This window comes from Gymnodraco acuticeps, unplaced genomic scaffold (genome assembly GCF_902827175.1).
Source record: "Gymnodraco acuticeps unplaced genomic scaffold, fGymAcu1.1, whole genome shotgun sequence".
Taxonomy (NCBI): domain Eukaryota; kingdom Metazoa; phylum Chordata; class Actinopteri; order Perciformes; family Bathydraconidae; genus Gymnodraco; species Gymnodraco acuticeps.
The window spans coordinates 3,617,884-3,643,910 of NW_022990673.1; the positions used below are offsets into that span (position 1 = coordinate 3,617,884).

General features: G+C 37.9%; 4 protein-coding genes across 7 annotated transcripts; 1 reads left to right on the forward strand and 3 right to left on the reverse strand.

The window, feature by feature from the left end:
* Positions 1–475: 475 nt before the first annotated feature.
* On the reverse strand, positions 476–4,067 carry LOC117555182 (deoxyribonuclease-2-beta-like). Of its 2 annotated transcripts, none has more exons than XM_034229970.1 (7): positions 4,006–4,067; positions 3,175–3,272; positions 2,916–3,078; positions 2,751–2,832; positions 2,543–2,650; positions 2,214–2,405; positions 476–1,704 (listed from the first exon to the last, which is right to left on the reverse strand). In XM_034229970.1, the coding sequence occupies exons 1-7, from the start codon at positions 4,015–4,017 to the stop codon at positions 1,346–1,348; spliced, it is 1,014 nt and encodes a 337-aa protein (XP_034085861.1). In that variant the 5' UTR covers positions 4,018–4,067; the 3' UTR covers positions 476–1,345. The 2 variants fall into 2 exon arrangements, with proteins under 2 accessions (XP_034085861.1, XP_034085860.1); XM_034229969.1 differs by having other exon boundaries at positions 2,492–2,650.
* Positions 4,068–5,555: 1,488 nt separating this feature from the next.
* LOC117555042 (deoxyribonuclease-2-beta-like) lies at positions 5,556–11,527 on the reverse strand. Of its 3 annotated transcripts, none has more exons than XM_034229705.1 (6): positions 11,041–11,527; positions 10,237–10,411; positions 8,969–9,047; positions 8,525–8,686; positions 7,322–7,519; positions 5,556–6,243 (listed from the first exon to the last, which is right to left on the reverse strand). In XM_034229705.1, exons 1-6 carry the CDS (start codon positions 11,148–11,150, stop codon positions 6,098–6,100), a joined length of 870 nt encoding a protein of 289 aa, XP_034085596.1. In that variant the 5' UTR covers positions 11,151–11,527; the 3' UTR covers positions 5,556–6,097. The 3 variants fall into 3 exon arrangements, with proteins under 3 accessions (XP_034085596.1, XP_034085595.1, XP_034085594.1); XM_034229704.1 differs by having other exon boundaries at positions 5,556–6,211; positions 8,525–8,659; positions 11,041–11,271; XM_034229703.1 differs by having other exon boundaries at positions 5,556–6,211; positions 11,041–11,264.
* Positions 11,528–13,484: 1,957 nt separating this feature from the next.
* uox (urate oxidase) lies at positions 13,485–21,699 on the forward strand. Its single transcript, XM_034230036.1, has 8 exons — positions 13,485–13,641; positions 14,609–14,821; positions 15,547–15,663; positions 19,907–19,985; positions 20,394–20,580; positions 20,780–20,903; positions 21,263–21,346; positions 21,444–21,699. Exons 1-8 carry the CDS (start codon positions 13,621–13,623, stop codon positions 21,516–21,518), a joined length of 900 nt encoding a protein of 299 aa, XP_034085927.1. The 5' UTR covers positions 13,485–13,620; the 3' UTR covers positions 21,519–21,699.
* A 1,728-nt stretch (positions 21,700–23,427) lies between these two features.
* On the reverse strand, positions 23,428–25,579 carry samd13 (sterile alpha motif domain containing 13). The gene is made up of 5 exons (XM_034229971.1): positions 25,379–25,579; positions 24,906–25,025; positions 24,272–24,314; positions 24,046–24,157; positions 23,428–23,957 (listed from the first exon to the last, which is right to left on the reverse strand). The coding sequence occupies exons 2-5, from the start codon at positions 24,931–24,933 to the stop codon at positions 23,814–23,816; spliced, it is 327 nt and encodes a 108-aa protein (XP_034085862.1). The 5' UTR covers positions 24,934–25,025; positions 25,379–25,579; the 3' UTR covers positions 23,428–23,813.
* Between the last annotated feature and the right edge of the window lie 448 nt (positions 25,580–26,027).

Genomic DNA, 26,027 nt, shown 5'->3' on the forward strand with positions numbered 1-26,027 from the left:
CTACACTCCGTTACCGAAGTACACGACTTTTCCCACCCCTGAATAGGTGTACATTCATCTGCCGAAGGGATGATTTATCTGCGCTAACTTTAAATGGATAATTTGAGTTGTTCTCTTCCCGCGCTGCTGGTACCTGCACATTTAAATGTATATATATTTAAGCTAGTTCACATAATCTGTATAAATAATTCACCTGATCAGAGATTAATTTATGTTGTTTTTTTTATCTCTATTAATACTGTTACTACATGATTATTCTTATTTTATTTTATTCATATTATCCCCGTCTATATTCTCATGTGGACTATCTGTGTTTCTCTATTATTCTGTTGCTGCTAGAACATCTAGATTTCCCTACATTATAAATCCACACAGCGATTATTAATATGAAACGTTGAATAACTTTGGATATACTACATGTACACATTCATGAATCTTCTCATCTTATTTCAATAAAAACAACTGCAGCAACATGTACTGTAGAGTTAGAAATGTAATATTGATTTATTCATTAATTTCATCAAAAATATATTGTATCGTATTTGCATGGAAATTATTTCTTAAGACATGATTTTGAAAAAAAGTTAAAACTTTGCATTTTTCATTGATTAAAATACAAAATACAGAATACAATTTTTTCATGGATAAACATTCACCAAAACCTTGTTTTGTACCTTCTAAAATTAGTCTTGTAATGTTATGCTACTTAATACTTTTACTACATTTTAGCAGCCAATATTGTACTTTATACTTTACTATATCATTTGGGCCCTTTAGTTTGTTACTTTATAGATTCAGAATATTAGATACAACAAAATATAAATCAACTAACAATAAAAGATTAATATTTTTGAAGATAATAAAACATGAACAACACAGGTATATGAATAAAGTTACAGTGCAGTGTAAGATGTGAATAGTTCAATTAAAAGCAGCGGCAAAAAGAAAAGTCTTAAGCCTGGACTTAAAAGTAGTAAAAGTTGCAGCGGACCGGCAGGTTTCTGGGAGTTTGTTCCAGATATTTGGCAATATCGCTAACCAAATTCTCACATTCCTCTAGACCACCTGTTTTAAGACTTCCCTCATGAATCTTTGGCCTTTAACCACTTTTCTTTACTTTTAACTTTTGTTATTTTAACTATATGTTAATGTGAATAATTGTTCTACTTTTACTTAAATAAGATTTCGAATGCAGGACTTTTATTTGTACCAGAGTATTTTTACAATTTAGTGTTGCAACTTTTACTTGAGTACAATATCTGAATATTTCTTCCACCACTGGTGATAATATTCTTGTTTCTTAGTTCTTGGTATTGCAGATATATTTCCATAAAGTGGTGTGCGTTTAAAGATCAGAATGTGGAGTAACACATCGTTCATAATCTTTGATTGTGGTTTTGAAAGCTTTTGCAACTGCAACGTTTTTAAAGCATATTGCTCCTCCACCTCTATTCGTCTGACTCTCATGCCTGTTCAAATCAGCAATGCAGATCCATCCAATATTAGGAGCCACACACCACTTGGAGTGATCTTCAGTATCATTGTAGACCTTTTTCAGAAGTTTAACCATCTTTACATTGTACACATGATGCGGGATGCGTGTGCTGCAGTTAGACGGCAGCTGAATTGAGCGACCCTTGTTTCCCCAGCCTTTCACGTACAGACTCTCCAGCATAAACTTCACAATAAGGCCAGAATAAAGATCTACAAAATAATTGAAACAAAACAAAATACAATTCTGTTATCAATTAATATTAAGAAATGTAAGAATGGCTCATGTGGTACACACTTTTTGAACAAAAGTGTGTTATTACTGACTCCTAATTCACTTCTTTTAAACATTCACTTACTTTCATAATGTTGTTTTATTGACCATATAAAAGTAATGTTTACTTATTTCATCTGATAATATCAACAAGTGCTTCCCTATTTTTTTAATGTTAGTGTACTCATTTTATTTTAACATTCTTATAAATGCACAAAAATAATCTTATGCTGAACACATTCAGACATGCATGACAAAACTAATCTGCAAACAAAATAAAAAAGCATTGACTCTAGTGAATGTAATGATCAACAGGCAAACAGTATCTCATTGTAAAGAGAAAAACAAATGTGTTCCTCTTTTGCTCTGATAAAAGAACTGTTTAGGTTCATCAACAACTTAACTTGACATTTTAACACTTGAATCCTGATTGAGTGCAAACTCTTACCATCATGAAAACGTGTGTGTTTTGCAAAGCTGACGAAACGTTTTCCTCCCAATGACATCAGATGTTCCACACGAGAAAAGGGATCTTTTGTAGGGTAATCAGTCATCCGTGCAACATATTGCAGCTCCATGTGAAAGGTTTTCGGGATGTCATAGTCATATGCATAGGGATGAATGTACATGAGCTGCAATCCTACAAATTCAAATTAGTAAAATGTTTAGCACATGTATTCCTTAACATATGTTTTATAACAAGTCAGAAATGTAACAGTATCCCACCTATTTGTTCAAATGTACCATAGGAGTAAGTCACACACAAAAATGTCTGACCATTAACGTTTCCACTTTTTGGCCAGAAGCTTTGACTTTGATATTTTGGAAACTTTGGTGTAGAGTGTGAGAGCCAGACTCCTGTGTCTTTGTCCAACATCACAACACCTTAAGGAAGTAAAACAGAGGAGCAAAAACAGAGCTTTGTCACATTATAATATTCTTCTGTATCTTGAACCACAATGAAGTGGAAGATTGTTGCACTCACCTTTACTGTGACCATATGATGAAGAAACTGTTCTGTTGTTGCCTGGTTGATCATTATATAAAATGTATCCAAAACCTTCAGTCTAAACAAAAATATATGAGACTGCATCAGTTTGCAAATTAAACACTACTGTGCAAAAGAGACACACGTCTGTATATACTAAACCTTTCTGACGTAGTAGTCCAAAAGAGGTTTCATGGTGTTTCCCAGAGTGCCAGATGAACTGCCAATGGTATTTCTGCTGAGTTTCCATCCATTGGTGCTCTCATCCATGTACAGATAGGACAAACCGTTACTGGAACCCAGGGGCAACTTGTACAGAATATACCTAATCATGCAGAGAAAATATATTCTATTACATTCTTGGCAGACACAGAGAAATGGTGGATACTCTAAAATGCCACAAATAAAAATGTCCACCAACCAGTCCACCTCGTTTCCTTTATCATTCCTGCATGTCACACGTGACTCTGACAGTTGAAAAACAATCCCAACAGTCAAGAGCAACGCCATCATTGTTCTCTGAAACATTCAGACATATTTATGAGACCTGTTTTCTCAGATTAAAGTCACAGATAATTACCAAACGCTGGGCCTTAACATTTTGACAAATACTGGTTTAATTTGGAGTATGGTAACTAGATAAGGCCATCACACAAATGTTATTTAACTTAACTTTGAATATAAGCATAAATATCCAGAGCTTTCAACCTTGTTCAAATTCATGTAGCGACCAAAAGCGTATGAAACAATTCCATATGTTGAACAAGAGTGTGACTTTAAATGTAACCTTGAATTACATTTACATTTCACATGACACATCTCTGAGCATGAAAGTCAGGGAGTCAGTAAGGTGGATGCAACCTCAAAGCTTTGTTTTAGATATTTCAGTCCCTGGAGTTCTGAATACTATTCTTCAAAGTGTGTTCTGAGGATGGTGGTGGAAATGTGTAGTACATACAAATTAATAATTTATTTAAAATGTGCTATTTATATACAGGTTGTAACTACAGCACCACCATTGTGGGTGACAATATATAGTCGTATAATTCATTTCAAGGTTCTTCCAACAATTTCAAATGTGGTTTTTGAATAATGTTGCAAGCTTTAAGAGTTCTGTAAGAGTTTTGTTTTTTAATTATTTTCATTTTCTGATACTTTACACTTCTGTCAGTATGCTAATATGCAAAATATCATCCTATGTCTACTATTATTAATTTAGAATCATTGTTTAACAAATTAACATTTTACTTACATATCTAGCCATCGTCAGCTCTCTTCTGTCAACTGTGCATCTGTTAATCAAAGCTGTTATTATTATGAATGTACACCCACACCTCTCATTCGTCACCTCCTACTTGTTCCTTATCCGGACACTTGATTTGAGATGATTCAATGATTAGTTGCCACGTTACACATTTTTGTATCTACCTGTTTTGATAGAAGTTCTACGCATATCCACATGTAACATATTTTGAAGATTCAAGACACAGTTCTGGGTATTTCCTTGAAAGAATATTCATTACGGAAATAATATAACATGGATGTTGAATTTGAAGCTGGAATTTAGCAGGAACTAAACAAGTGTTTGTTCACTTTGCCTCTCCCCGATAAACCTGTTTTGTTCATAGTGTATACGAGCATTGTATCCTAGAGGAGGAAAAACAGCAACATTATATTAGATTTTTGATATATTTGATGATAACACACTTTGTTGTTTCGATGGTACTGCCTGCCTTTTAAGGCCATTGGCTGATTTAGTTTTACATACAAATGTATGACTTTAAATCCCCCATTGATGTACATTTCCCCTCTGTGGGACATTAAAGGTATTCTGATTCTGATCAGTTAAATAAGAGACAATACCTTCAGGGACAAGAGTTTTATGAGAATCATATGGAGAGTGAAAGTGTCTGAGACTGTGAAGGAGAACCAAATACAGAACTGAACACATACTTGCTGTGTTTGAATTGAAAGTGTTTTTCATGTCAGTGTTATTAACTGAACACTTGCCCTACAGCGCAGTAGGACGAGGGGTTAAGAAATATCCATCAGCAAAACCAAGTAGCAGATGTACAGTGAATCAAAAGCGGAGAGGCGGCTGGGATTACAATTGTGATTTCATATTGCTACCAGTGTAATATTAAAATTGTGATTTCATATTGCTACCAGTGTAATATTTTCTACAATCAGGAAAGGTGTACAAATTAAAAAGGGCAGTATTTTTCTTTGCGATAAGAATGTGACACATTTTCAGAAAACCCTGGAAATAAGTGGACCGGTATTAAAAACATGACATATTTTTAACCCAGTAACAAAATGTCTTTGTCCTACTACACATAATGATTCTACCAGTCCACAAGGTGACACTGTTTACCCAAAACTATTGATATTTGGAAGTTATTCACTAAGTGCCTCTTCCTGACAGCTACCCACAGTGATGGCAAAAGCAGTCTTGTTCACCCTATGAGTAAAATAAAACTAAACATTAAAAAGATGATGTTATTAAATATAATAATTGTTTTTATTCTTTTTTCTTTCCAAGAACCCACCCACTTACACTTTATTCTGATACACATACAACTACAGTTTGATTTGCAGCTGACGACTGTGCAAGTCCACTGCAGAAGTGTGGGGGTTGAGGGTCTTACTTAAGATAGAGCATGAGGTGGGAATAAGGGAGATGCATTTTTCAAAGGGGATGCTCCTTCACTTTACGCACCGAGATTTGACCTATTTCCTAATCTTTGTCCCTTTTCTTTAAAGCCTGCCATTTTTAGAAACATCAGTAATTAATTTAGATTGTAAAGGAAAACACATAAAAGCACTTTCTTTATTGCATCTTGAGTCATTTAACATAGTCACACGATAAGCCCTCATTGTCAGGGAATTAACCAAGACTTGACCTGTTGCTATCATTCTCAAAACCACATTCAGGTAAAGACTACTTCTAATTGGTGTTAGAACACAGAAACACAAGTCAAACAAGTTCAATTCTGAAATTGATTTGGAATTGGACAACTGCATTTTCTGTTGCTTGCATGTCGGTCGTTTTAACAGTAACACGATTGAACCCATGCGGTGTCAGAATAATCTAGTCCTAATCCTCCTATCTTTCTCTCTCAATCAACAGCCCAAGTACCAGTCCACCACCTGTCTGAAGGCCTTGTAAATGAGGGGGTTGAAAGTGCAGACTAGCCCCCCACCACGCCAAAGCTGCGTCTTCTCCCTGTTCAGATCCCCCAGGCAGGTCACCTGGTCTTCATAGGCCTGCGACACGCACCACTTTGAGTGGTCGTAGTGGGAATGGAACAGGACTGGCCCAGGAAGCCGAATCCTCTTGATGTTCATGACGTGTTTCGGCAGGGAGCAGTTGGAGGGCAGCTCGTGAACTGATCTCTGCCAGGACTCCACCAGCAGGTCGGCACCCAGAGCCTGAGCCACCCACCCCGTGTAGATGTCTGAAGGATTGCCATTGAAGGGGTTAGTTCAGCTGCATTATGATAGAAAATGACATTAATTAAAAAGGTGAGATTGTGTATTATTATGCCCTAGAATAGGTTAATAGTTAAGGATGTATTTGATGTCACTTTATGGAGTAAATCTATTCAATTTTTGGATACAAATGGAAATATTAAAGGTCCCATGTCATGGCCATTTCTACTGATCATAATTCCATTGTTGAGGTATACTAGAATAGATTTATACTGTGCAATTTCCCAAACTCACATTGGTTTCTCATACAGCATCTCTGTGTATTCACTCTGTCCTACACGCCGTGTTGGAGCTCTTGCCCCTCCCTCCCTATGAGCCCACTGTGCTCTGATTGGTCAGCTCGCCCACTCTGTTCTGATGAGTCCATCACCGTTACAGCTGGACATCAGGGTTTATATGTTACAATGGCGTTTGTTAGCAACCAGAAAATGACACCAGTAATGACAAACAGATGAGAATGCTGCGTGGGGTCTGGGTGCCGTGTTGGCGGGACGTTGCGCGGCTCGCTGCTGCGAGGAGCGGACAGTGTGAGTGTGAAGGGGGGGGTGGGGGGGTAATAACCGGAAAAGCATGACATGGGACCTTTAAGATAAGATGTGTGATTTTGCTGTGAGGGCGGAGATTTATATTTTAAATGAGCTCTGTGAAGTTCAACTGAAGAAAATATTACCCTTATGCCCGGGGCACGTAATGTTGACGTATTATTTGAGGAAAAAAACAAGGCCTTTAAAAATCATCTGAAAGGATAAGTGACTGCTCACAACTGTGCACACTCTTTAAAATGTAAAGAGCGTCACATGCTGAAAACGTTGAGGGAGCCGAGAGAACTTTTGGAGGCCTGGGTGTGGTGTGCTCATTCGCTTCATGGGTCTGAGATCATAGTGTGTCTGCAACTGATAATGAGGGACTGCGGCAGACAAGCAAAATGTGCAAACAAAAGAGTAGCAGATAGAGGTTTTTATAAAGTTGAGTAAACAACTGGAGTTTTGCTGTCGGGTGTTTTCTGTCAAATAAATGTTCCAAAAGACCAAAAACTGCACTTTTGTTGAAATGAATGATGATGAGTGATATCTTACCATCAACAAAGTGTTCAGATTTGGCAAAACTGACAAACTGTTCTCCTTTGATAGAGCTAAGATGCTCCACATTCCTATCCGAGGCCAGTCTGGGTTTGGAGCCCTCACATAACTGGGCCAACTGCGACAGGTCGAGGGTGAATGCAGCCGGCACAGAGCAGTTATAGAAACGTGGGTAAAGGTACACCATGTGCTTCGCTGGAGAGTAAGGATAGAGGATCACAGGAAGGAAACAAATGAGAGATGCTGTGTGTTAAAACTAAAGAGTGCACTGTTGGATGGTTCTGTGCTATATGGACATTATGTATTCAAAACAAAAGAAAAGAAATCAGATTCTTGTATGTTTTATCTGATGGGGGTTCAATTAAGAATTGTTCTGCTGATATACCACTACCAACTTTAATAAACACTGCTTATACCCAACAGTGTCTACACTTTCTGATAAATGGATCCATTTTAGTGAGAGCACAGCTACATACACGTCTTTCTTTCATTTGTGCTTTAATGTATTTATGTATTTGTTAAATGCTACATGTCCGTATTTTTCCTTACCAATCTTAAATGAAACCTCAGGGGTTGAACATTTAAGTGAGTCAGTTTCATCCATGAGACTATTCTCAAAGGTGGATTTGCTTTAAAGTGCTGCTGGCTATTAAAATGTGTCTTCAGCTGCTCAAACTTTAACTTATTGACTTATGTCCATGACAGACTAACACGATACATGACAAAGGACAACACTGGAGACATTAATTGACAATATAACAGTTTATTTTTGTTTTACCATTTTAAAACGTATGCCATAAAACTATAAAAAAATATGAATAATTTAATTACATTGTTGAAAAATGTATTCCATATCCGTCATTAAATAATCAGCTATCTATGAATTGGCTTATTTCTTTCCTTTAACTATTTTAAGTTTAACTATTGGATTAACAATGTATCTTACTTCATATATTGGACGGCAACTGGATAATGAATATTTTTTTCATTATCCAGGGATTTTTAGAATAAAGTAGAGGTCAAAGATCATAGACAAATACTTTGGAGGTTCTGTTGGAGACACATCTTAGCACTAGCGTAATGCCTGGTCACTGTGTAAATGTTTTCTTTTGTTGAGCAAATAGAGACTTTTGTAAGCTGAAGTCTGGGATGTGTGCAGAGCGGGAGTAAAGCCCTGTTGCTTCATGAGGGTTCACTCACCTATACTGAGGAACTGGTCATAGTCGTAAGTCATGCAGAGAGCAGTCTGGCCGTTGACTTTTCCTGAGGAGGGGTAAAGGTAGCCTCTCTCAGGGAACGAGGGGAAATGGGGAATGCTGTGCGAAAGCCAAAAACCTTGAGAATGGTCAAAGAGCAGTACTCCTGCCAAATGCACACAAGTACAACATGTACACATACATGTAAGACATTTCCATCAAGGTCATGTCAGTGCAGTCGATAATCCAGAGTCAACAGCAGTTATGAGACGGTTGCCCTTTGCCCGTTTCCTCCCCCTGACACCAAAAAACCTTATTTAACTTTTTTGTAAAATCTTAGCATTGCAAAGTTTAAAAGCAGCCTGCAAGTAAACCCATCATTAATTATAATAGACACAAAAAATCAAGGCAAGAAAAAGTAAAGATGAATTATGGTAGTGCGCTGTACCTTTAGTGTGTCCGTATCCTTTAATGTAATCCAGGATTGGCGGTCCATCATTGTAGAGTGCATACACTGAACTGTTGGACTGGGGAAATACTTGTTTTATGCATACAGTATTTGTCAAGAAAAACACTTCTGAGTATTTTGTTTTTTTGTTTTTTTCTGTAAACAGTATCTGTTTATTTCCTGAAGAAATTGTTTGACATATGGGAAACATTATATGCTTTCTCAACTAAAGTTATAGAGGAACATTTCCAAATCTTATAAAAAATAAGACATCAGTCAGCAGGAGCATGTCTATTTTTTATCTTCAAACTAATTAATTACTCTTAGCCACACATGGGAGAAGTTACCCTTCAGGCCTTCTGCCAGAAAGCTTTCTGACCTTTTTATAAACCTCACCAAGTACTTGTGTTGCCTAAACCTAAGGAGATTTCTGGCAGAAAGCCCTGAATTTAAAGAGGTAATGATCCACCACTGTCTGTCTGTTTTTTCTTTTGTCTCTCTAATTGTATGTAAAGGGTATTGTTAGTTTCCAATATGTATTTTAACACAGACCAAGGAATAACAGTTTTTTTAGGAAACAGGGGGCTTATCTGAGCCAGTAAAGGATTAGCTTAGCATAGCATAAAGACAAGAGCTAAACTATTTCTGATACAGTCTCTACTTGATGACAAGTCTTCAGGAAGTTACTGCTCCTGGCCTAGAAATAGTTTGGCACATACCCCCCTGCAAAAACAACCACATGTTATTTTTCTTTGTTTTTTTGTTCGGGTTAAACAAAAGCTGCAATTTATTAATGAGCAAGGTTCAAGGGTCTTAGTTTGTGGATTTTTGTACCATTGAACAAAGCCATGTAGTTATGTTCAGTCTTTATTCCAAAGTCAACCGTTTGCTGCCAGGGGAATTACTCTCCTCGTCTACAGTAACTAATGGCATGATAGTGAATTGGCATAATTTCTCAAATGTCCAAAAAACAATACTTTATCAAAGCATTTTTCATAGTTTATAATCAGTTATTTAAAATGTGTCTAGATTACTTTCCTGATGCCACAATTGATCTTTAAAATCTATAATGTGCAATTACTTAAAAATAACCGACATGAGGAAGGACTGAGTAATTTACTTCAGCTGTCTGGGGAAGCTTGTTTAATTACCAACTTCAGCTCGGTTCCCCGTAGGGAAAGAAAAAAACTACTCAGCATGCTCTACTTTCCTACACACAGGAATGAGTGAATACAAAACCCACTTGGAGAACAGGGACATGATCTCACCTTGTAGGCCTGTCCTGTGTAAAGCTGCTTCAGTGTGTTTCCTATGGCTCCTTGACTGGTGTTCACCATGTATTTACTCATCTGCCAGCTCCCTACTGAGGAGTCCAGGTACATGTAGTCCACCCCACTGCCAACCTCACCAATCTTATACCTGGGCAGTTTGTAGATGATAAACCTGCAGTGGAAAAAGAGAGAAATATACTTTTTATTGAGCAATAACAATACCTTATGTTTGTTGATTCCATGCCCCATTAACTTCCTGAGACCCAAGCTTTTTTTAATGCATTTTTGATTTCTCCTATCTATTTAGGGTTAGTAGGACCTAATAAGTGTACAACCTAAGTATTGTATTTGAAAAGGAAGTAGTTTCTGAAAAACATGATGTCCTCATATGTGGACAGTCGGTTTATTTGACTGTATAACACATAGTACAAAACCTTTCATTTCAATGCCCAAACAGTAAAATCTATTGGCCTGTGAGAAATGCTGCATAACAAAACTGTTAACCCCCAAAATGGTGGTATTGCAGAAACTTTGACTTGGTATTACACATATTCTCAATGCCTGAAGATTTCTGTGCAAAAACAAAATAGCAAACAATTTAACATACGTTGAACAGTCACACAATTGCAAACCATAGGCCTACAGTATAACATATGTTTAGCTCCAAACTAGGTCTATAGAAGTAAGTAGGAAGCAAAGTACAAACCACATCTGAGTATCCCAAACAACTACATGGATTTTCAAGCAACCTGACTAACAACCTTGATGTAAACTCTGCTGTAATGAATCATATCAACTCACCAATCAACTGGTTCACCAGCTTCATTTCTACAGGAAATGTCAGTACTACACTCTGTGCAACACACACACAGGATAATGATCTGTAAGCGTGAACTGAGGCGCGTGTCCATCCTGAAGGCGAAGTGAACACAAAAGGGAATTAGAAATCTTTTGTGGTGTGCTTTATGATTGAGTAACTTTGAGAGTGGAGATACAGCTGCATGTAGATGCAAAACAGGAAGTCACAAGATATGGTCACATGATGGGAAGGTTTTTTGGGGCTGTATTAAATAAAATAAAAGGTTTGGAAGCTTTAAACTGCCATAATATGTGAGAATACTCGTTACACAGATTCCCCTTTTAAAGGGTTATTAAAACAGTTTATCCTTTTTAAACAGTTATTCACATTTCAACTATTTCACTGGTTCCGACCTGGAAGATTCTCAATGCAACCACAGTGACCTTTTTTGTTTTGTTGCAATGGTATCGAATTTGAAACTTACTGAAAGGGAAAACATCTGGTTCAAATGTTTCCTTTACCTTGTAATAAAGAAGTGAAATACAAATCTTTTACTGACATTTGCATTCTGTTTTTCTGTCAGTAACTTTTGGCTGACATCAAACTAAATCAAACATGTTGCTAAAAATAAAAAAATAAAACCACACGGAATAGACAAAAGACGTTTAAAAACTTTTAAAGATAAGTACTTTTTTGAAGGTTATACGGAAGACTACAAATAATATATATTCCTACTTCAATATGACCTATACTGTATGTGCTAGATCCGGAAAAAGGTTTTAAAAATCAGGGAACATAGTCACTTCCTCTAAAACATTGACTTTGTGGCAGCATGTCCAGACCACAAAAAAACTGTCTTTCTTTGCATCTCTTTTCTCTCTCAATATAGTCTTTGGTCACAAGGGGATTTTGTTTTAGAGAAAGTGAATCAAACGTAAAAACACAACTGTTAAAGATAAATATGTCCTTTTTGATCCTCACACATGGGTGGGACACACCTGTACAGAAACTGTATTAGCAGATCTTATCCAGACTTTTACAAGTCATTATGTTCACATAAAAAGGGACATCTATTAATGTTATCTGGAATTGATTTCTGTATATTTTAAGATATATCAATACCACTCTCTAAAAAGGTCCCATTAACAGTATAAAGTGTAAGCAATCAGTTTTACGTTAATAATGACATATTTGTAAAAAAAAAAGTGAAGGGAAAAATGTAGGCTAAGGCTATATGAATAAAACATATAATAAAGTAATATACATTTGTTGTAGACAGCAATTGAAAATAAATAAGTTCAATGTTAACAGGAATGTGGTAAATGTACAAGTGTGAATAAATAAATACATATATAAACAGAGGTCTAAACAGTGAGTATGAAATGTAAAATGACAGCTTAGATGTAAAGTTAGGCGCTCAGGAGATCAAGAGATCAAATAAGAACAACTTCAGGTGGTGGTGGTGAAAAAAAATCCTTGACTGGTTTGGACTGTTTGAACATTTACCTTTTGGAAAAGGTCTGCAGAGAATCAATCAGAGGTCAGGGGTTCAATCCCAGTCAACATGTCAGAGTGTCCTTGGGCAAAAATCCTTACCACAAACTGCACCCGTAGGCATGTTTACAGTAGTGTGAGTCGCTTCGGATAAAAGTGTCAGCTAAATAACATGTAATTTAATAATAAAGTAACATATACATATTTTAAATATAAAAACTGCATATTGATGGTTTAAAATAAGGTGCCCAAGCCATGATCATTTGCTAATGACTGAATAAGGCAGACTTGATGTTTATCAAACTGAATTTTATACTTCTAAACAAATTATAAAATTTTTAGTTTTTTTGGTGTCAAACTGATTTAACGCGGAACATTTAGACACCAAACATTTCTGAAAATTACAGTTTACTGTAAATGGTAAACAAGACGAACAGCCGAGTCATGTAAAAAGCCGCGTTATTAAAAGGATACACAAGGCAAATAAATTAGATTTAAAATGTATCCAAAGACAATACAATATGTGCAAATCATATTGACATTTTGTTTTTAACCATATTATGGAGCTTCCAAACCATCAGCCCAGCCATTGGTTCATTTACAGCTAAACATGGTAGACAATCGAGTTATCTAACAAAATAGGCTTACTTTCTTTGGTATTTCAAAATCTGGCAATTTGACCTACATATATGTAGTATTACAAATAACTCAACTAACTGCAACACTGTTTTACACACTGATAGATGAAACCACAGGGGGTTTAGAATACAACACAACAAAAATGTCTGTATTTATTGATAAGACATGTACTTGTGGTCTTCTCTGCAACTACACGTGTGTGTAATAAAGCAAGAGAGGGTGTGTTGGGTGTATTGTATACATCTGCATGCCTGAAATTTGAATTACACACGCTGCAACGGGTAAGACGGGTTGTACATGACCTGACATGCAACATAACTTTCAATAACAAAAAGAAAAGAGCAAAGGTGGCCCCGCCCTCTCTACAAAATCCTCCTCAATGGGTAGAGACACCTTTTGCTGGAGGAACAGAGGACAGACAGGCAGCAGGTGAAGGAAGGAAAGTTACCATGGCAGCGGCTTCAGATCAGGTAATCATTCATCATTTTTACAGAAATAAAAACAGAGAGATAAGATGTGTTATACTCAATAAGAGGACACCTTAAATGATTCAGCTCTGGAGGTTATCTCAGGTTTGGGGTGAATGACCATGGGGCGACTGTGGGACAAACCAGTGGACATGTCTCATACATATAAATGAAGTAAAGTCTAAATCACAAACTATTGGTCTAACCTGATGCTGTAAACAAAGAGTATATTCATTTGTATAGCCTAAGGCATATTTAAGATTGTATTAATGCAACGCTGAATTAAATGTAAGACCAAATTCACCCCACAAAAATTGAAGAAATAATTGGAATCCATGACTGATAGTTAGGAAAAATTATTTATTATTATTTATTGCAAAATGAACTATTTCATTATGTAGCTGTTTGCTAGCAGATACAAATAAAAACATTTAATATATGAGGCATGTCCTGATCTGCACCATGTTAATGCAAGAGGCATTTACAAAGTTATTTAAAAAAAAGTTATTTTGCGGTTAGAAATTGCAATGTCTTTTGACGTATAATAATTTTAAAAGACTTTGAAAATGTATTTGGTTAAAGAACTTTATTGCACATTAAAGTGTTATTTCTAGATTTATGAATTCAATACCTTTTTCTTTTTTTTTGAGAATCTGCCGAGACCCTGAGTTAAATATTAATGTTGGTTCATATTGATTTATTTATTTGAAATGTGTCCCTTTGTGGGTTGCCACATGAGGCTGCTACATCTAAATGTGTCATTTCTCCTTCATCAAACACTATGTAAAAGTTAAAGCTATGTATATTTTGTATTGTGTTATCAACATTACTACATGGCCGTTCCTATATGAAATCTAATTGCACAGGGATGTTAGCAAATGTGACACACTAGTAAATAAAAACCACTAGTGCAAACACTAATAATTAAACATGCAGTATGAATGGAAACCGAAGTTCTCTGTGTCTGCAGAATGTGGAGTTTGTGCGAACAGGCTACGGCAAGAACAAAGTGAAGGTGCTGGTGATCAGGAGACAGGGCAGCCATCACTACATCATCGAGCTGAAAGCTGACGTGGAGCTCACTCTCAAATCCCGCAAAGATTATCTAACTGGAGACAACTCAGACATCATCCCCACCGACACCATCAAAAACACCGTCCATGGCCTGGCCAAGCTCAAGGGGGTATGGTCCTCCTCCAGACCGTCCACTACACTCTTTCCACTTTCGACTTGTGTCACACTTCTATCACTCCATTAAAAACAACTTCTATCCGTTGTTAGTAACAAAGGGCGGTTGAGACCTGACTCTCCACTCTGTTGAATTGTTTACAAAAACTGTGTTATTATCATCCCATTTCACCGTTAAGATGTAATTCTTATGAGATAGGAACACGGTTGAATTGTTGCCATACCTTTGACATACAAATCTAAACCCCTTACCTACCCACCTTGGCTATCTTTGTTTTTTGACAAGAAAAGTGAAAATAATCTTGGCAGTGTGCATTAATTTGGGTTGGAGAAAAAACACCTTTTTTCACATTCAGGAGAAGACAAATATTTATTTATTTGTCAGGCAGTTTTAAACAACTAAATGCAGTGACACAAAAGTCTGGGGAGAAATTCAGCAGCCTTCATGTAAACAAACTGTTCTGTTACATATCCTTATTGCTCCTTTTAAAGGTTTATTTGTATATTCAGAAAGCATTTTTTTTAAACTAGGAGACTTCTACTAAAGTCACTATTTTACCTCACTATACTGCCAAAGTGAACCTTGTCCACCGCCGAGGCAAACACGCACTGATCAAATACAATCAAGGTTTAACAAACCCTGCACTCACTTTATGTTAAATATTTAGGTATTTTTAGATGCTTTTACTTACAGCATGCTTGTTATGCTCCTCTGTTCAGGTTAAGACCATTGAGCAGTTTTCTCTGGATATCTGTCATCATTTCCTGACCTCCTTCAACCATGTGCTGAAGGCCAGAGTTCACATGGAGGAGGCTCCATGGAGACGATTGGAGAAGGTAAAGCACAGGGTTCAGTGATCAGTTATAAGATATTTTACTTTTCATGAAGGTAAAAACACAAGTGGAACCAATTAGTGTTGCACGGTGTACCGATACTTGAAAGGTACCGCGATACCCTGCCGTTAAAAACGGTACGATTCCTCCGTTTCATTAGTATTGGTACTTTAAGAATGACGGGGAAAAGTACTCCGGTGAGAAAGCGCCTTTTTAATAAGAGCCGTGTTTGTTCAGCGCTCTGCTTCCATTCCCTGCACTGCAGCCGTGCCTGCAGTCCCTCCCCTCTCAAGCACGTTCTAAGTCCCTCCCCTCTCTCGTGCACTCGGCCACGCGCTAGCTGCCAGAGCATGTGAGAAAACGAGAAGCATGGCTGCAAATGGGCTTGTTGACAAAAAAGACGCCAGAAGCGAAATTTGGAAGTATTTGAGCTATATCTCTGACAGTGAGGGCAAGCCTACGGACACCACGAGGCCTGTCTGTGAGAAATGTTTTAGATCCCTGCAAACCAAGGGAGCCAACACATCAAACTTGGCTAAGCACCCGCCGACCGGCATCCAGAGCTGTTTAAAGACTTTAAAGACAGACAGGTTAGCGAATGTGATAGATCAGGGGTTCCCAACCTTTATTGTGCCAAGGACCGGCAGATAGGCTACATTAAAAAAAAATCGCTGACCGGTTGTCAATTTTAACTGATTTTAATATTTACTAACCAGCAGGTAGCAACGGAGGCTAATTGTATGTAACAGCCTGAACAAATAATAGAACAATGCATCCAAAACATATTAACAACGTTTACAAAAGAACCGGTGTCGTTTTTTGGTTTTTCGGAAAAACGGAAAACCAAAAAACCAACGTTATTCAGTTTTTAAACCAAAATGGGAAAACAGATAAATCAACGTTTTGGTTTTGTTTGTATGATTTACGGATAATCCAGTGATGGGAAAACGAGGTGAAGGCACACTATGAAGGCGGTGTGTGTGTGTGTGTGTGTGTGTGTGTGTGTGTGTGTGTGTGTGTGTGTGTGTGTGTGTGTGTGTGTGTGTGTGTGTGTGTGTGTGTGTGTGTGTGTGTGTGTGTGTGTGTGTGTGTGTGTGTGTGTGTGACACTGGCATTTGTTTTCAGAAGATATTATGATAGGGACGTTCGTTCCGGTGCACGTCCGACAGCATTTAGCACTACATCGAGATTAAGATTAAACTAATTTGTTTTGGGAACACCAGCATATAGGCTACCTATGGGGTTAGCCAGATGTGTGTAAATTACTGTTCATGGTCATTTGAAAACAAATGCCGGTGTCGGACAGACACACAAACACACAAACACACAAACACGCACACACACACACACACACACACACACACACACACACACACACACACACGCGCGCACACACACACACACACACACACACACACACACACACACACACACACACACACACACACACACACACACACACACACACACACACACACTATGCGCCTTGGTGACCGGACATCTCCTTCATAAAACTAATAAAAGGGGGAGTCATCGGGCAGTTCGATGTGTGTGGTTAACACGTAGCGGCCTGCAGTCACTCGCTGTTCTGATGAAGGTAAACACAGCGAAGGCGGTGCGTAAAAAGGCACAGCTCTCGGCGCGCTGGTGCTGCACTTCTCAGAAGCGGAGTTACACGTCCCGCTGCCTCCTGATGCTGCAGCCATTTCATGAAGTGAAGGAGGTTTTCCTTCTATAAAACAGCTGCGGGCAGCAGATACCGTGAGAGTCCCGGACATTAATTCATAGATCAAGGCAGACTGGTTTGCCAATCCGGTGCTTAAACAAAGGCAAGGCAAGTTTATTTATATAGCACTTTTCAACACAAGGCAATTCAAAGTGCTTTACAAAAAAATGAAAGACATTAAGAAAATGGCATTTAAAATCAGTCATTAAAAATAAAATCTAATAAAATAAACATATAGCTCTACACCCCTGGCCGACATGTCCTTAAAATTAAGTCCGAGTTTGAAATATATCTCAAATAATGTATGCACTGCCATTTCCCCACATAAACATAACAGTCTGCAATTAAACGGTTGTCTCCTGTGCGCTCCTCTTCCTACTTGGCGCACCGGTAACTTTCTCGTGCGCACAAGAGGCTGAGACCAGGGCCCTTTGTCATTTCTCTAACTCCCCTCCTCGACTCCCCTCCTCGACTCCTATCCTCGAGACTTAGTCCCGCCCACAGGAGATGCGATCCGAGGAAAGAGGAGGGGAAGCAGCAGGCGGTTAGAGAAATGAGAACTCCTCTCCTCTGAGCGGTCATTTTAAAGAGACGTCCATTAATGATGACGGGAGGCACAGCAGCCCTCTGTCTGATGGACAGATGTGTTCATGACCACTTATATATTTACTTTGATTCATTCACAGTGATAATGAGACAATAACAGGCTACAGATGCGGGGACACACACACACATATATATTTATATAAATATATACAATCAATTTCAGAATCAAACAGAGCACTCTCATAATAAAGTAACACTATCAGAGACTGGATATATCCCCCCCCCCTCTCTGGTCGCTACAATGAGGACAATAAATTACGGGCCAAAAGTTTTATTTACAAGTATTGAAAGTAAGCAGAGGACACCAAACCAACTGAGACCTGTCTGTCCGCTGCATATACGCACACACTGTACCACACACACACACCTACAGCTAACAGCCTAACAGCCGTTGTGTATTTTATTATGTGAAGCACTAAATGGTTTTAGAAAATATGGACTCTTTGTTTGTAGATATCTACTAAACTAAAGCAAATAAAAAGAGTAGGCCTGTTATACTGAGTGATATATTTTACACACTGCTCTGCTTTCTGCACGGACCTCACAGCTGTTCTCACTGTAAACATCGCGTCGCGATGAGAGCAGTTAATAAAATAATATCCAGGGGATGCATGCAGAGCTGTCATTGGCTGAGATAAGTCCGGCCGTGCGTCACGACTCTTTGAAACATCTCTGTTCCCGGAAATGCATCCACGAAGGAGCCGTGGAGGACCCATCAGTGTATCCTCGGTTATAGCTCCTCCAGAGAGCCTCCTCGATGCTCGATCCTCGGTCCTCGAAGTGCATTTAGAGAAATTAGATGTCCTTCAACATGGCACACTGAAATTCATTTCCGGTTCACTACCGGAGGACCGAGGAGTCGAGGAGTCGAGGAGGGGGATTTGATGAAATGAGAAAGGGCCCAGGCTGAGCCGCCGAATCCCTCGGAATATCATAAAAGCCATTTTCAACGGTTATCTGGTGAAAGATTAACTAGGCTACTAGATGAAATAATATGACTGGTAGCCTATAGGTGCGAACATTAAACACTTTTAAAAAAAAATATTATGATAAAATATTTTTATATATTTATAATTCTGCAAATATTACGATAAACTCACAGCTATTTCGCGGCCCGGCAGTAACACCTCCGCGGCCCGGTACCGGTCCGCGGACCGGGGGTTGATAACCCCTGTGATAGATAACATAATTACATCATGCTCAAGCCCATGCCCTCAAATCTAAGTCAAATAAGTGTAATTTATTTTTTGACAAACGAACGTTTTCGTAGTTTGACGAGGCAATTAATGGCAATGATAACTGTCTAATATGGCTATCTTTTTAGCTAACTTACCAATGTGGCTAACATCTGCAATATACATTTTGTCAATAATTATTTATATTACTGTACACATGTTAATAAAATATTTAAAAAAAAAAAAATTATAAAACAAAAAAGTTGTTTGAGATGATGCTTAATTTGATTTAATATGAATTATTGTCATTTATTTTGTTTATTGTTCTTATTGTTTAAAAGTGTGTGTTATGTTCTGGTGTGAAATAAAGCACAATAATTACATTTAAGACTGTTTCCCTTTTTTTAAGAAAAGTATCGAAAAAGAATCGGAATCGCAATTCTTGACTTGGTATCGGTATCGAAACCAAAATGTTGGTATCGTGACAGCCCTAGAACCAATGAAACTAAAGAACAAGTATTTGTAACCTCAGAGCACACCAAGCATCACTGATGGATGATGGGAAATAATTGTTAATCCGTGGTTATTATAATCAGTTTCAGACATGCTTTTTGGGCATGACATATTGCCATGTGTTTCCATCATTTCTATTTTTTAAAGTAACACCATGAATGAAGAACACCTTAAATAATTTGAACATGATTTTCACCACGTTTGCCGTTGTTGTATGGTTTCTCAGAATGGGGTAGAGCATGCTCATGCATTCATCTTTAGCCCTGAAGCTTGTCGCTTCTGTGATGCTGAACAGAATCTCAATGGTAAGCACAACACCCACTTCACCTTATATAGTTAAAAAATGCATTTCCTAGTTTTTTGTGAGGGGCTTTATAAATCTCATGTGACTGAGTTTAAACTTCTAAAGATAAACCATCTTTGTACTTGCCTGGGCTGGGATCAGACGGTGTTATCTTGTCGCACCCTCAATGATTTTACTAGCTAAGAAGTACATGTGAAAAATTATTTGGAGTAATTGGATGCCATGGCCTCATCTGTGTCCAGTTTGAACTAAAGTCTATTTGGTTTAGATGTTTTGTAATTATTATAAACGGATGAGTTTTATAAGCTTGGCATTGCTGCATATCACTGATGCTGATGACGGGCTTCAGTCATATCCAAATGTTACCTGATGTTTATGATAACTGCATACTCACTGACTCTGTGCGCAGGCATCCCGGTGGTACACAGCGGGGTGAAGAACATGACGCTGCTGAAAACCACCCAGTCTGGCTTTGAGGGTTTCCACAAAGACCGCTTCACTACATTGCAAGAGACCAAGGACAGGTGTTTCTGCACCTCTGTCATGGCTAGGTGGCGCTACAGCAAGAGTCAGGATGTCGACTTCGATGCTGCATGGTAATTATCTGTGAAGAGAGTTGCGTAGGACACAATTAGGCTTACAATTCACATCTTAGTTGTCTGTAACTTTGTCTGTCAAATAAGAAGAAAACACATGTTATGAGATCTGAACACAAAATAGAAGGAAAATAAGAAATACTAAAAGTGAATGAATAATAATCTCCTAATCTAATGACTCACATCGCTGTCCTCATAGGAAGTGTGTGAAGGAGACGATCATTGAGAAGTTTGCTGGTCCTTATGATCTTGGAGAGTTCTCCCCCTCTGTGCAGAAGACCCTTTATGAAACACAAGTTCTGGTCCTGGATCGAATTCCTGAGGTAAGTACACATACTCAATTACAGGATTAATATCAAACCCCTAGGTATAATCTGTTTAAGAAATAACAAAAGAAGAAAGCAGGAATTTAACAGTAATTGCGACCAGAGTTTCTCGACACAGGTGGTGCATAAAACAATAACTCCAATAAGTGGGTTAAACATGCCTGATTACTTTTGCACACACCATCAGTGACTGTATGGTACACATTCTGTATCATGCATCTACAACAGATAAAGGAATGCATAGTTTAAGCACTTACATTTGTAGATTTGTTTAACATCCAATAAAACAATGTTGATGCCACATGCCCAACAAGCTCATTCAGACAAACTCATGCTGTAAGTGTTCTGTCTTTTAGGTTGATGAAATAGAGATGGTCATGCCCAACCAGCATTACATCACCATAGACATGACGAAAATGGGGATCAACAACAAAGATGAAGTAAGCTCTGTTATAAAAAAATATGTTTTATACGCTGAGTTGTTTCCTAGTTTTTTTATTATTTACTATTGCTTACTGTAATACTTTTCCCTCACAGGTTCTTCTTGCCTTGGATAACCCTTCAGGCAGCATCACAGGGACGGTCCGTAGGAAACAGAAAGCCAAGCTGTGAAGGCACCTATAAACCAGGAAATGCTACTGCTCTGATCTACATATCAATCTAAATAAGCTACTTGATCAAATAATAGTAAAGTTCTGACAACACAATATTAACTACAACTCAAGATATCCGAACATGATTCTGGCTTTATCTGTAAGTAAATATTATGACATAAATGACTTTACTAATATTGTTCTTTTGTGAGAAAAGAGCACCATTTATTGCAAATCTTTGATTCAGATGGTCAATCTCCAGTGTTATGTTACACATATTCATTGGTCATACACAATTTAAACAGCTGTCTATTTGACAATACTGAAAGCACCACAGGTGGGAACATACAAATTCTATAAACACTTACATTTTTTTTTTATAAACAGCCTCGAGCCTAGATATTTAGGTTTGCAGTAACAGGGCCTTTAATAAACTTGTTTCTGGGGAAAAAATGTTTTCACTGTTACATGCTAAGGACGTTTTAGTGACTGCAGAGATTAGAGCATAAAAAGTGATTTAGGGCAACACGGATATTCCAGAATCATTTTCTGCAAGTATCAAAGGGTTCGGGTACGACAACATACACAGTTTTCAACTATATATCATCTTATATACAAATACTTGTTTTTATAAACCGCCGTATAAACCTCACTTTGCACATACAGTACCAGTCAAAAGTTGACATCACAACTATAAAAGGAATTATCTAGTTAACAAAAAAGTGTTAAAAAAAAATCCAGAATATGATTGATATTTTGCTGGCTACTGCAGAATGCTGTGTTAGCCATGCTGGTTAAGTGTGCCTTGAATTCTGAATAAATCACCAACCGTGTCACCAGCAAAGCCCCCCCACACCATCACACTTCCTCCTCCATGCTTCACGGTGGAACCACACATGCAGAAACCATCCGCTCAACTTCTCTGCGTCTCACAATGACACGGAGGTTGGAACCAAAAATCGAAAATTTGGACCCATCAGACCAAAGTACAGATTTCCACTTTCTAGTCCAGTCCTTGTGTTTCTTGGCCCAAACAATTCTCTTCTTCTTGTTCTTCATCCTCAGTAGTGGATATTTGCAGCAATTGGACCAGGCAATTGGACAAGGCCTGATTCACGCAGTCTCCTCTGAACAGTGGATGTTGAGATTGTCTGCTACTTGAGCTCTGTGATCATTTATGTGGGCTCTAATCTGAGGTGCTTTAATGTGCGGTTTCTGAGGCTGGTAACTCTTGTGTATTTATCCTCTGCAGCAGAGGTAACTCTTGATCTTCATTTCCTGGGGGGGTCCTCATGAGAGCCAGTTTCATCATAGCGTTCGATGGTTTTTGCGACTGCACTTGAGGATAAATTCAAAGTTCTTGACATTTTCCGGATCGACTGGCTTTCATTTATTAAGTGATGATGGACGGTCGTTTCTCTTTACCGAGTTAAGTCGTTCTTGCCATAATATGGATTACAACAGTAGTCAAATATGGCTCTCCATTGTGCTCTCCACACACTCAAACACATTAAGAAGGCAAGTAATTCCACAAATTGACTCTTGACAAGGCACACGTGTTAATTGAAAACCATTCCAGGTGTCTACCTCATGAAGCTGACTGAGAGAAACCAAGAGTGTGCAAAGCTGTCATCAAGGCAAAAGGGGGCTACTTTGAAGAATATCAAATACAAATCATATTCTGGATTTTTAACACTTTTTTGTTAACTAGATAATTCCATATGTGTTCTTTCATAGTTTTGATGTCTTCAGTATTAATCTAAAAGTAGAACAAATTAGAATAAATAAAAAACTGCATACATGTATTTGAAGGTGTGTCCAAACTTTTAACTGGTAGTGTACACACACACACACACACACACACACACACACACACACACACACACACACACACACACACACACACACACACACACACACACACACACACACACACACACACACACACACACACACACACACACACACACACACACACACACACACACACACACACACACACACACACACACACACACACACACACACACACACACACAGAGAAATCATGTCGGCAAACAATTGCAACCCACATTTCTTTCTTTAAAATTAAACACACAAAATATAAAATACAAATCTCAAGCCGAAATAAGAATGGCTGAAAGGGTAAACAGCTGAGAAAACCAGTTTTTTGGGCTCTGAGCTTATAAAACATACAGCATTCAAATTCTGTTAAGGTGCCACTGTGGCCAGAGGAGTTAAGTGGCAGCTAACCTGGGGTCTCTTGACGCGATGATTGTCACTGAGCTTTTAGGGAGGGGGTGGGGGGGGGGTGCTAAGAGGCATTGCTCTTCAGGTGTTGGGTTTGCAGCTGCTTCACATGATACTCATAGATTTTCAGTGCAGGGCCTAGCTTTATCGACAGCCCCGTCAGGACGTCGTTTCGGGTCATCAGCAGCAGAGACTTGCCATCGATTTCCTGTCAGGCGGAGAGAGACATTTTTGACTGACATCCTAGTTTGCTTTAATCATGTGATGAGAATTTTGAGCAGGAAGAGCCACCCAACCTGATCTTGGAAAGCCGTCGCTTGCTCCTCGAACCCTGTTGCTTTGAAGTAGTTGACAACGTCGGCGACCCCCCAGTTTGCAGGGTCCGGCAGCTGTCCATTCTCCACTGGGCTGTGAGGTCACAGTGAAGGTATTCATATTAGTGTGCAAGCATTTTCAACTGTAACAGTTCCTCCAAATACTCAAAAACAATAAACTATTTATTATACTTATTGAAAATTATACCTTTTTGTGTCAACAGTGCCATTTGCCTTGTCTTCCATGCCGGCTGTCAACAAAAATGGAGAAGATATAAAAACAATAGCAATCATCAAATCAAAAGATGCATTATAATATGTACACACTGCAATGCAAAGTCAAACATTTTTTAATAAAAATAATCTAAAATCAAAGATAGCGAAGAGCAATTGAAAGCTGTAGAATAAACTAGATTTAGGATCAAACTAATATTTTTTTCGTAAATTGAATTTGGTTACAACCCTGAGACAAAACAATTCACCATAGGCAATTTTCAATAATTTCCAACTATTAAGAAAAAATAATTATAACATTAAACAGGGATTAAATAATTGTCAATCAATAGTAACAACCCTACAAAACAGGCAATACAACACAAATACAAAACAAAATGTCTATTGATGAATCTACATTTTTAGATGGAGGCTCATTTAAACGGTAATGCTTGATTAAGATACCAAAGCGTAGGAGGAGGTAAGGTATCAATCAATGTATACATCTTATTTCAATACAAGCTGTTGTTACTCTCAAACAGAAACCATTAGGTGACACTGCTGGGGATTAAGGAAACGTGTTGTGGTTTTAAGTTAAAGCCCTAATGCATAATGCATCAATCTCTTACAATCTGTTAGGTTGCAGTAATTTCTCATCAGATGTCTTCTCTCGCAGAGTTTAGTGGATTGGCAGCTCAAACACCATCTTTGTTTCTCTTTCGCAGTCTGCCATTCACTAGGTCTCTTCTCTGCAATACAATTAAAATAAAACAGTTGTTAAAAAAAAACACACGGCACGAGACCAAAACAAAGCTAGCACTGTGTCGATGACTGACATTAGGGAGGGATGCAGTGCTTGGAAAATAAGAAAAAGCTCACGATTAGCTGCAATAAAAATAACGTTACATATAACATATAATTGCCTTAATTGACACGTATATAAATCAAGCAGAAAAGCCTATTCAGTTGTCAGAGTTGAGGCACAGTATACAAAAAACGTCAGGATAAAAGACGATATTATTTAATCGCTGCCTCTTCGTATTTCGTATTAAGCTAACAGTTATAGTTAGCTGGGTTTGCTAATACAACACAGAACAGTTACCTTATTTAGGATGATTCCTGTTTGACAAAAACACTGCGTCCGAGCAAGACACGTTCTCAGGAGGACACACACGTTTTCTATTCACGGGGATATTTTACAAATAAATAAACGGCGATATTCATTTGATAAAATCTAGATGTAATCAACTAAAGGAAACTAGCCCCTCTTCATTGGTTCAGCTTCCTTCGCCCACGACAGCAGAGAATCATGGGAAGTGAAGTTCTTTTTTGTTTCAACGCCAGCGTTTGTATTTGAGCCTGATCAAACTCCTGCTGACTTACTACAATGTACAGTCTATGCTTACTACACATAAACACTGGGGGGAAAAGTATTCATATTCTGTTCTTGAAAAAATACCAATACCACACTGTAAAAATACTCAATTTGAAGTAAAAGTACTGCATCAAGTACAAGTATTCAAGTACGACGAGGAAAATGTACTTACAGTATTATGAGTAAAAGGACTCTCAACAACAACTCTAAAAATATAAAATTATTTTAAAGTAAAAGCAGCGAATATCTTGTGTCAGCAACATAAACAAAATGGTGCAAATACATTTTCTGTTAAGCCACTCATGGTTTTAGTTACTTAAGTATAAGGTTGGATGGTTTCATCTATACCAAATAATGATCTTTTTTAAGTATTTTC

What these genes read in the sequence shown, in the direction of transcription:
- LOC117555182 (XM_034229969.1), bottom strand. An exon ending in ATCATATGGTCACAGTAAAG is followed by an intron (nt 2,651 to 2,750) that starts GTGAGTGCAACA and finishes TACTTCCTTAAG; the next exon opens with GTGTTGTGATGTTGGACAAA. An exon ending in TGGTACATTTGAACAAATAG is followed by an intron (nt 2,406 to 2,491) that starts GTGGGATACTGT and finishes TTGAATTTGTAG; the next exon opens with GATTGCAGCTCATGTACATT.
- LOC117555042 (XM_034229703.1), bottom strand. Translation starts at nt 11,150, where the DNA reads ATGGACACGCGCCTCAGTTCACGCTTACAGATCATTATCCTGTGTGTG. An exon ending in AGGATACGGACACACTAAAG is followed by an intron (nt 8,687 to 8,968) that starts GTACAGCGCACT and finishes TGCATTTGGCAG; the next exon opens with GAGTACTGCTCTTTGACCAT. An exon ending in TGACCAGTTCCTCAGTATAG is followed by an intron (nt 7,520 to 8,524) that starts GTGAGTGAACCC and finishes CTTACTCTCCAG; the next exon opens with CGAAGCACATGGTGTACCTT.
- uox (XM_034230036.1), top strand. Translation starts at nt 13,621, where the DNA reads ATGGCAGCGGCTTCAGATCAG. An exon ending in TGGCAGCGGCTTCAGATCAG is followed by an intron (nt 13,642 to 14,608) that starts GTAATCATTCAT and finishes CTGTGTCTGCAG; the next exon opens with AATGTGGAGTTTGTGCGAAC. An exon ending in CATGGAGACGATTGGAGAAG is followed by an intron (nt 15,664 to 19,906) that starts GTAAAGCACAGG and finishes ATGGTTTCTCAG; the next exon opens with AATGGGGTAGAGCATGCTCA.
- samd13 (XM_034229971.1), bottom strand. Translation starts at nt 24,933, where the DNA reads ATGAGAAATTACTGCAACCTAACAGATT. An exon ending in TTACTGCAACCTAACAGATT is followed by an intron (nt 24,315 to 24,905) that starts GTAAGAGATTGA and finishes TTTTGTTGACAG; the next exon opens with CCGGCATGGAAGACAAGGCA. An exon ending in CGACGGCTTTCCAAGATCAG is followed by an intron (nt 23,958 to 24,045) that starts GTTGGGTGGCTC and finishes TCCGCCTGACAG; the next exon opens with GAAATCGATGGCAAGTCTCT.